The sequence below is a fragment of the Saccostrea echinata genome, unplaced genomic scaffold (genome assembly GCF_033153115.1).
Source record: "Saccostrea echinata isolate AGI-Se365-2 ecotype Australia unplaced genomic scaffold, CSIRO_AGI_Sech_v1 ptg000016l, whole genome shotgun sequence".
Lineage (NCBI taxonomy): Eukaryota > Metazoa > Mollusca > Bivalvia > Ostreida > Ostreidae > Saccostrea > Saccostrea echinata.
The window spans coordinates 10,699,884-10,710,877 of NW_026889765.1; the positions used below are offsets into that span (position 1 = coordinate 10,699,884).

A 10,994-nucleotide genomic window follows, 5' to 3' on the forward strand; every position below is an offset into this window, starting at 1 on the left:
TGATTAGTCATATTGATATGAAAGAATTCTCAGGTAGTGTAGATTCAAGTTTGTTCATATCATGACCCCGGGGGTAGGGTGGGGCCACAATAGGCGATCAGAATTTAACATTGGAATATATAGAAAAAATCTTTAAAAATCTTTTTGCTCTCTCTCTCACAAGAGCAGCAAATACGTGATTAGTAATATTAATACGCTAGCATTCTAAGATTGTAAAGATGCAGGTTTCTTTTTTAAATCATGTCCCGGGGGTAGTGTGGGGCCACAATAGGTGATCAAAATTCTCACTCAGAAATATATAGGAAAAAATTTTTAAATTTAAATCTTCTTTTCAACAACTGCAAAGGACAAGATAGGCTAAGACCCCTTTTTGGCCCCTGGTTTGGGGTGTCTTTTAGAATGATACAACAGTTTATCAATTAAAAACCTGTTGTCATCCCTGCCACAAAATGAGTATTGTTTCTAAGTTATGGGATACACAGAGGTCACAGGAAGGTCAGAAAATATGTAAATTTCCGAATTTTCTCTCTTTTATGCAAATTTTCATCGATTTTACAGCACATTTTGGTTCAGAAAACATAGAGCACAAGCTTGCCTATCTACCAAATTGATATATTTCATACACTAGTATCAGATGCTTCTTATGTATAAAAATCTCAGATAGGCAAGCTTGTGCTCTATGTTTCCCAAAGTGAAATGTATCTCAAATTTGACGAAATTCGGCCAAAATTGAGGAAATTCGGGAAAATATCATACTTCTGCACCCTCTTGTGGCCTCCGTGTAAGCTTTGAATCAAAATTAGTGCTGGTTTTAAAACAAGCATCATTTTAAGTTCTTAACTACAAACTATCACAATTTTAACTGTATTCTGATTTTTACATCAATTAATGGGCCAGATTCGGTCGTTACCATACCTTGTCCTTTATTATTAGTCATTTTATTATTATTAGTCAAATTAGGCGAACAAAGTTGTACACTGGAATATATAGGTAAAAAAAAAAACTGCGGAAGAAAAGTAGAGCCATAGTGACTCAGGTGGACGATATGCCCCATGGGCTTCTATTTTCTCTTTTCTTCAATAAATCGATACACTATGTGACATTTAGAAAAAAGATTAACATTCTTTAACATTAAAATATATCATATTATTTAATTAGAGCTTGCTCAAAATGAGATGTGCAGTAAAGAAACCGAAATAAATGAAAAATTTTCAGTTTGCATCGAACAATTTTCTATAGCCGATCCACTGAATTTCAGATAGGAGAAACTCCCATTTTTAACACCCCCCCCCCCAAAAAAAAAAACATTGAAAACATAGGAAGGCAATTTAAAACGTTAGTTTCTTTACCTTCAAAGTCTATCACTGTGGTGCGATCAGATGCTTTGGAGGATAATGCATATCCTGTCCCACCCGCCGTGAACTTTATAGGAAATAATGAAATGCAGTGGATAATCATAAAAAAAAAATTTTAGCCAAAAAGATCAATGTAATCCATGATTTGGTTTAAGAGACGCAGTTGTTTGTCGCAAAGCAGAGCGACACTTAGCTATCACTTTATCCGGCGTCTGTCTAGCTCTCCGTCTGTTAGACTATCTGTCTGTCACACCTTATATCTCTAGAACTTAAGAGGTATGGATTTGATATTTGCACATATATTGCTTGGCACTATAGCTTTTGTAAAATACCATGGTTACCGACCTAAACCCTTGACATTGAAATACTTTTCAAAATATTTCATAGTGCCGATATACAGCATATATTTTACATTTAAGAGGTAAGGTTATGCTATTTACCATGTGCATTGTTTGTCATAAAACATTATGAAAAATATCTGCATTACAGTCCACTTGACCTTGAACTTTGACCTACTTTGCAAAACATAACCCGAACGCTTTAAGTTAACATACACCCCAACTAATGTTATTGTGATTTAAATTCAAGACATGTGGAGTAGTTGAACCAATCTAAGGTTATAGGGTAGATCCCGTTTTATAAACAAAATTGGTAGTAAACAGGAAATTGCTATAGTCTGTTTCTTTTTTTTTAAAAAAATGTCCTATGAAAGATTTTTGTTTCCTGATCTTCTGAAAAATTTTCATGATTTTAAAAAGGAAAGGAGTATTAAAAATCACAATCGCCAAATACGCTGGTAGAAAAAAATGTATAATATTTTTTTTACTTCGAACATCTGGTTAAGGTCAATCTATGGTCCAATGTTAAATTGACTGCAAAAACCATTTAGAAAATAATATTATTTTATGAAAAAAAAAATACAAAGATTAAAAACTACGTTTGTACTTGTCTTGTTAAATAATAGAATAAAAATTGACATATTGCTTTTTTATCTTTGATCGAAATGCATGGAAAAAATGTTCATTGTGCCTTTCTGATCGCCTGTAGATTTGATTTTTTCTAAGCGTAAAAATTACTGTACTGTATTGTACATGTAACCCATAATGCAATTCAATTCATTCAGCTGATTTGTCAGCTTAAGTCATGTCATTTGCTAATCTGTTGCCAAAAATATACTTCCAGTTCACGTGCAAGTATGCTTGTCCAAAAAGAAATTTTAATACATAACTGCAGAAAATAACGTCAAAAAGAATTACTTATTGAAGTTTAAATGAATTCAAGAGAAACTGGAGTACATTTCTCCTGATATAATACAGTGGTGAAAACTGAAACGCATCATAATTTTTCTGCTTACCAAGTCTCCACGTGCTAGTCACTTCCTAGCCATATTTCCGTGAATAATTTACCTTACATGTATCTCGCTGTAGTCTCGCTAAATCTCGTCGGAGCTACTGCGAACTTCTCGGGTATTATAATTTATTTAATCCTCATGACAAGACCTTCCTTTAGATACCAACGAATTTGACCCTTTGAACTTGCCCTTGGAGTTTGACCTACTTTAAAAAAAAACTTTAACCTTGGCCATAACATTTGAACGGTTAGGGCTTGGGCTTTCATACTTCACATATGTAATCCTTGTAACAAGACCTTCCATTAGATACCAACACTTTCACCCTTTGACCTTGACCTTGGAGTTTGACCTACTTTTAAAAACTTTAACCTTGGCCATAACTTTTGAACAGGTGGTGCTAGGGCTTTTTTATTTCACAAGTGTATTTCTTGTGAGAAGGCCTTACTTTGGGTACCAACATATTTGATATGCATTTGAGAAAGTTTAACATTTGCTATAAGTTGCCATACGGGCATCAGTGTTTCACAAACACATCTTGTTCTTTGAAGGCAAATGCATAAACTATAATGCTAGATTTGAAAATACTGTAATTTCTTGCAGTATTCTGTTTTCAAACACTATTTCTCAATTCATTTAAACTTTTTATAGGACAAGGATGGTAATTGCTGTGCTGCTGGCTGTAGCTGCAATAGCTTATATCATCATTTTCATCGCTCTAAAGACACCTAGAAATCTCATCTCTCTGGCAGGACTTGCTGCTTACATTATTTTGTTTTACTTGTTTTCCCATAATCCCTCAAAGGTACAGCTTACATAAATAATGAACGTAATATTTTCATTTTTTTCAATGTATCATTCTTAGACCTATCTAGTTCTACGACCTTACAATTTTGAATTGAATAGAAAATAGAGTCATGTTGTAATGCACGATTTAACATGTGTTTGATTCAATTCACCCTTGCATGGCTAAAAAATGATTTGAATTTATTTAGTTGCTCAAGGAAAATCTTGGGCCGAGTAAGCAATATCGTAATCAAATTGTAGCAGATATTATACTTAATTATATATATGTAAATGTGATTAATTTTGGTTTGTCATAGGTGAACTGGCGACCAGTATTTTGGGGGACCATAATACAGTTTTATTTTGCCCTTGCCATTCTACAGTGGAGTGTGGGCTACGAAGCCTTTAAATGGTTGGGTGACAGGGTCACAGAATTCCTGGCCTACACAGACAAAGGCGCAGCGTTTGTTTTCGGGGACAAATTCCAAGATCACTTCTTTGCTTTTAAAGTGAGAAATAACATCAAAAGTACTTCACTTTGTATGAATTGGTTCTTACAAAACATGTGTATTGAAAAATATTTTTTTTTCATATTTTGGCTAGATTTTCCTGTTAATATGTATTTATATAAGGATAAAAGACGCTGTGTAACATAATGTGACTTCCGAATTGATTTCAGGTTCTTCCCGTCACTGTGTTCTTCAGTAGTTTTGTTTCTGTTTGTTACTACTTGGGTATTATGCAGTTCATTATTCGGAACCTCTCTAGATTTATCAGCAATGTTATGGGGACTTCTCCAGCAGAATCTCTAAACGCTGCTGGAAACATATTTGTTGGACAGGTAAAGTCAATCAACAGTCTAAAATGTGTATTGTAGAGGCTCCAAGGGGAAAATTTAAGCATTATGTCCTAGAAGAATCATTACTTGACAGATTCTAGGCGGTGAGTAGGTAAAATACGGGAAAATATAACGAAAACAGAGGTTGAAGCGAAGAAGGGGTCCAATATGGCGTCCTCCCTTGTGTTGTTTTAGTATTACCGTATATGATTTTTTTTAAAATAAACAATTATTACACGCCGGGAGCAAGCCCCTGTGCACCAGATTAATACAACAGGGTTCTAAAAAAACCATGACAACAAAAACGACGACAATGAACACATTTCGAAAAAAGCTTTCTCGATCATTTGATTATTAATCTTTGCATCAACGTTCTGTAGGTGTAATAATCGAAGTTTCTTTTGCTAGAAACACCTTCCATTATAACAACGAAATTTTTCACACATGGAGATCGTTTAGAGGTCTTTGTGCCATATACAAGTTGTCCAATTTCTTTGCAATCCCTGAAATTCCTGAAAACTGTGTGTAAAGGTCAAAGGGATATTTCAAATGAAAAACCTAAGTACTACCACATTTCATGGTGATCCGTTAAGATCACTGAGCGGTCTCGGCCACAGGTACTTGTGGACAGGTCCCCCCTTCCATAATCAACCCCGAGGTTTGTTGACATATTTTTTTCCTCAAGTTATATTTATTACACTTATTCATCATGTGTACCATAGGAAAAATCGTGAAAACCCCAAAATAATCGTTCCACACAAAAATACCCCACTAAACATTATAAGACAGAAAGGTATGCCACTCCGGTTTGTTTATGTTGTACCCCACTGGTCTTTCTGGGTTTAAAATCATGTATTTATTTTATTTTAACCTAAAATGTCGGTTCACACTGTCTCTACATGTATTTTTGTCTTTGTTCATGCTATCGGATTGACTCTGCATCTCGTAAGAATCCCACAATTTCTCCTTAAACAGCATTGCAGTCAGTGCGTTGAAAAATTCCTAAGGTAAACGCAACGGAAGTACACCAAGAATGTATCACTTATTACGATAATGTCCGAGGGAGTTGACATAATAATCTCTCTCGGGTGTTATCATAATAGGTAATATATTCTCCATGCACTTCCGTTGCGTTTACCTAAGGATTTTTCAACGCATATAAAGAGCGCACACTGAAAGATTGCTCAGAGACTGATGGTTAAATTGTTTACATTGAGAAATGTTAATGTAACGGGTATTACTGAGAGATCGATTGCAACCAAGAAATATCACTATTACACCGACCACTGAAATATCCTTAAGCTTCCTGTTTCCATGGAATCAGCGGGTATTTTAGGGGTAAGCGACCGATTGTACAGGGAACAAATTAATTCTGTAATGCATGCTCGGCAAGCTAAACCTTAACAACGGTTTCCGTCTCTGTGTAAGGAGAGATTTACAATGTGCATACAGAAAAGGATTAAAACTTCCTTTGCATGGAAGTGGCAACCATATGAGACTGCTGAGCATACAAAATTGGGTAGACCTTACAAGAATTTATCCCTCCTTGAAGTTGTTTTGCCCTGTCATCACCATGGTCTCTAAGGGCTTTCCAAAGTTCTGTACAGTATTTATGGTCTCCTCAAAGTGTTGTTTCTACCAAAAGCAGTCCATCAACAATTGTCAAGGTAAGCAGTCACTCAAAGAACTTCCAAGGGTAAACCATTTGATCTCTTTGATCTGTCAATGATCTCTTAGAGGTCTTTCAAAGAACGCATGACATTTTTAAGATAAAGATGTATGAGAGATCATAAAATGAATCTCATAGACCAGCTGAGCTTATTGAGACTACATCGAAGATAAATATTAGACCATCTTCTGCTTTAGAGATTATTTAGAGAGCTTTATGACCGGTGCTAGGTCTCAAATAGACCACCATTAGACATATTATGCTCTACAATTATTACATTTACACAGAAACAGGCTCTTTGGGGCTTTGAGAGATTGCTGAGGGCTGGAACAGACAAATTTAAACTGCGCAAAGGTCTTTCAACCAACTCCATGTGTGTAAAGGCGCCTAACGTACAGTTATGTTATTTTGATTTCAGGTATATTGTATAAATATAGCATTTTCATATTATTTTACAGAGTGAGGCCCCATTGATGATTCGCCCTTTTCTAGCCAAGTTGACAAAGTCAGAACTACATGCAGTTTGTACAGGGGGATTTGCTACAGTTGCTGGAAGCACAATGGGGGGATATATAGCTTATAATGTATGTCTTAAGGAAAATAAGCTGAAAGTGTATTTCATTAACGCAAATAAAAAAAAATGTTAAGATCACAGTAAAAGTGAACACAGTATGAACACGTTAATAAAATTATATCAACACCCCCAATTTTATTTTTGACTATATTACCAGGTACCAGCTAACCACTTGCTCTCTGCCTCTGTAATGTCAGCTCCTGCTGCTCTTGCAATGGCAAAGCTGTTTTATCCGGAGACAAGAAAAACGAAAACCGGAAGTGAAGTGTACAATATTCCATCTGGGTTCGTAAACATATTGATAGTGACGCTAATTCAAAATATATCTGAGTCTCTAAAGGAAATATAATAACTAATTCAAAAAGTTGTATTCTATAATTTTTTTCTAAGCCAGGAACGTAATGTGATAGAAGCAGCAGCTAAAGGTGCCTCGCAGTCTATTAAACTGGTGGCTAACATTGCTGTTAACCTTGTGGCCTTTATTGCTTTGGTGGAGTTCTTGAATCAGACTCTCATCTGGTTCGGTAACAGAGCGGGTATGGAGAAACCTCACAAAGAACTTACTTTTCAGGTATATTGATTAATTCATCTTTACCATGCAACTACCTTTGTCATGGCGCCTATGTCATGGCGGTCTTAAGGGTTTATTTGAAAAGATCCATGACTTTCTCTTGCTGACACCTAGCAAGTGAAAACACGATCATGAATCTATTTCATATTTTTCTGATTTTTTTAGTACAGTAATCTATATCATAATTTTTGTTTTCTATTCAATAAAATCAGAGGTGACATGAAATAAGACGAGAAACATTTACCCCATGTGCTCACTCAATGAAATTCTTTTTCAGGGCTTTGTTTTTTTTGTAGCAAGGAAGAGACTGGCATTCGTATTTTAATCTAAACAGTAGTTGTCTTGTCTAGTCTACCGAGAATATTGAATATTCAGAGACTCTCTCTTACAAAAAGGGTTGAATCTGCTCTATAATATCAGATTTAAATGAAATTTATTGAAAAGCTAGGCGTTTTCATTCCATGACCATTTTATCATAAACTTTTTAACGTTTATTATTATTTTCGCAATATTTTGCAATATTTTATGTATTCTTCAGTAGTATAAACAACAGATCTAAAGAATGACTATTAAGTTTGCCAGTCATTTTTATAATTTTTTCCAGTTAATTTGTTCTTACATCTTTTATCCGCTGGCTTTCCTGATGGGTGTCGACACACAGAACAACAATATTTTCAAAGTTGCCGAGTTGATAGGATACAAAACATTCGTAAACGAATTTTATGCGTATGGAAAGTTGTCGGTCTACATTCACAACAGGGAGAATCTCACTTGGTACGAAAACCTGCCTAAAAATGATTCCACGTTCACCGGTAGATGGCACTATAGCGGAGATGACATTGTCTACGAGGATTTTGATCATATACTGGAGAAAGGACTTCTCACAGTGCGTTTTCTTTTCTATATATCTATATTTTTAAAAAGATATATTCCTAAGAAAACTTTGATCCATCATTGTGGCTCCACCCTACCCCTTGGGGTCAAGATTTGGAAAAAAAAAGTACCTGAGGTTGCTTCTATATCAATATGACTATTCATGGCTTTGCTGTTCTTGAGAAGAAGATTTTTTAACCATATATATTCCTCTGTAAAAGACGATTCCCACTGTGGTTCTACCCCTATCCCAGGGGTACATGATTTGAACAATCTTGAATCTACACTACCTGAGGATGCTTCCTTATCTATGTGTCTGATCATGGCTTTGAAGTTCTTGAGAAAAAGATGTTTTAAAGATTTTTCCAATATACTGTATATTCCTATGTAAAACTTTAATCCCGTTTGTGGCCCCACTCTACTCATGGGTGTCTCATGATTTAAACAAACTTAAATCTACATTACCTGAGGAAGCTTCCATATCAATATGATTAATCATATCTTTGGTGTTCTTGAGATTTTTTCCAATATATTTCTGAGTAAAACTTTGATCTCCCACTGCGGCCCGACCCTAATTCAAGGAGTCATGATTTCATCAAATTTGAATCTACATTACTTGAGGTTGCTTCGATCCATATAAATATTATTAATCAAGGCTTAACTTTTCTTGAAAAGAAGCTTTTTTAATATTTTCCCCCATATATTTCTACGTAAAACTTTTATTGCCCATTATGGCCCTCACCCTACTCCTGGGGGTCATGATTTGGGAAAAATTGGGTCTTCACTACCTGGGGATGCTTACATATCAAAATGTTGTTCTTCTTCAGATTTTTAAAACTATATACATGTAGTCCTCTGTTTGATCTCCACTGTCGACCCCTTCTACCCCTAGAGGTAATTACTTGAGTAATCTTGAATCTTCACTTCCTGAGGATGATTCCAAGTCAATATGACTTATCATGGCTTTGCCGCTCTAGAAAAGAAATTTGAAACTTTTCCCCAAATATTCTTTTGTAAAAGATTGATCTCCCATTGTGGCCAGACAGCCCCGGAGGTCATGATGTGAACAACTTAAATCTACACTACCTGAGAATGCTTCCATATCAATATGAGTAAGGCCAACTTTAAAATGATGTTTGTTTGCCCTCTTCGGACTCAGGGTGAAAACAGTGGATCGGTAGGTAGGTGGGAAAATTTTTTCTCCAGAAAATTTCAACATTTATGCTGAATTTTCAAAATTTATTTTTCGGGATGCATAAAAAACTAATTGTTTCCTGGAGGTTAAAAAAAGTTTCGAGTTGGGCCATTTTGAGCCAGTCGGTCTGGAGAAGGCAACAAAACATTTTTTTAAAGATGGCCTTATCATGCCTTTTCTGTTCTTGAGAAGATTTTTAAAGATTTTTTTCCCATATTTCCATATTCCTATGTAAAACTTTGATCCCCCATTGTAGCCCCACCCAACCCCTTGGGGTCATAATTTGAATAAATTGAAATGTACACTATCTATTGAAGATTTCGCCTAAGTTTCAACTTTTTTGTCCCAGTGGTTCTTGAGAAGAATATTTTAAAAGATGCCGCAAAATTTTCACTTATTCTTAATTATCCCCACTTGAAAGAGAGCGTGACCCTTCATTCAAATAAAGTTGAATCCCCATCACCTAAGGATACTTTGTGGCAAGTTTGGTAGAAATTGGCCCAGTAGTTCTGGAGAAGAAGTCTAAAATGTGAAAAGTTTATAGACGGACAGATGAACGGACAGTCAAAAGACAGACAAAATGCGATCAGAAAAACTCGCTTGAGCTTTCAGCTTAGGTGAGCTAAATACTCCGATATAATTCATCTCATTAAATTTCGTAAATGTTCTTTGGGTATTTTCATGATGTATTTGTCTGTTTTTAGACATCTGAAAAAAGCAAAAACTAGTTTTCAGATATTTTGGTATTTAGGAACGGTCCGTCGTTATCACAACGTATGCCTTGTGTGGATTTGCGAACATAGCATCCATTGGCATAATGCTTGGGGCCCTGGGTGCGATGGCGCCGAACCAGAGGTCAGCATTAGCCCAAGTTGTGGTCAGGGCCATGATTGCAGGAACCGTAGCCTGCTTTATGACAGCGTCCATAGCAGGTAAGTATCACTGACGTAATGTAACTTACTCTTTATTGAGAATGGTTATATAATGAAAAAGTATACTGCTAACCAGAGATATGCCTGTTGAATGAAAATGATTCCTTTTTTCCAGGTCTGTTATACGTGCCTGAAGAATGAGCATTAATATCAAGGAGTTACATTTCATTGGAAATTTTAAAAATCTTACATATCCATTTGCTTTTGCATGAAAACATTATACTTCACATAGATTTTTTGTACATGTTAGAGAAATTTCAAATAGTATTTATTTCTATATAATATAGAATTGAGTATACTGAACCTGTTTCTGAAGAAATCTTTTTTTTTCAATCAAATGCAACTTTTGATTGTACATGTTCTTATTTTACAATATTATGTAAAAATGTCCATTGTTATCCTTGCATGTCCCCATTATACCGTCATTACTTAGTCTCCCGTTTAAATTTTATTTTTTTTTCTTTTTGGATATTCAATGATGTAATCTTTTTACACATTCAAAATCCAGATGACCAAGCAATAATATGAAGTTAAATAGTTTAAATTTGAACATCAAGTCTCTAAAGCCTCGCGACTTAAACCTGATATATAAGGATTTACAAAAGATAACAATGAATTTACTTGTCGGCAGACTTATCGACCTTATTTCCAACTTTAAGTCAAGGCTTATGATCCCACAGGATGATATACTACCACTAGATTATTAACTGTCAAATGTATTAGGATTATCTCTCTCTCTCTCTATATATATATATATATTGAGGACTGCATTGTTGATTCCCTTTTTCTTTCTTTGCTTTACTCATGAGCATGTATATGAATTTTTCATATAAAAGCATTACTGAAGTTTACG

The 10,994-nt window shown here is 35.1% G+C and overlaps 1 protein-coding gene across 1 annotated transcript; it reads left to right on the plus strand.

The window, feature by feature from the left end:
* The first annotated feature begins 3,526 nt into the window (after positions 1-3,526).
* LOC133188141 (solute carrier family 28 member 3-like) lies at positions 3,527-10,282 on the plus strand. Its single transcript, XM_061323523.1, has 9 exons — positions 3,527-3,532; positions 3,807-3,998; positions 4,169-4,330; positions 6,455-6,580; positions 6,728-6,855; positions 6,961-7,141; positions 7,746-8,027; positions 9,961-10,141; positions 10,257-10,282. Exons 1-9 carry the CDS (start codon positions 3,527-3,529, stop codon positions 10,280-10,282), a joined length of 1,284 nt encoding a protein of 427 aa, XP_061179507.1.
* The last annotated feature ends 712 nt before the right edge of the window (positions 10,283-10,994 follow it).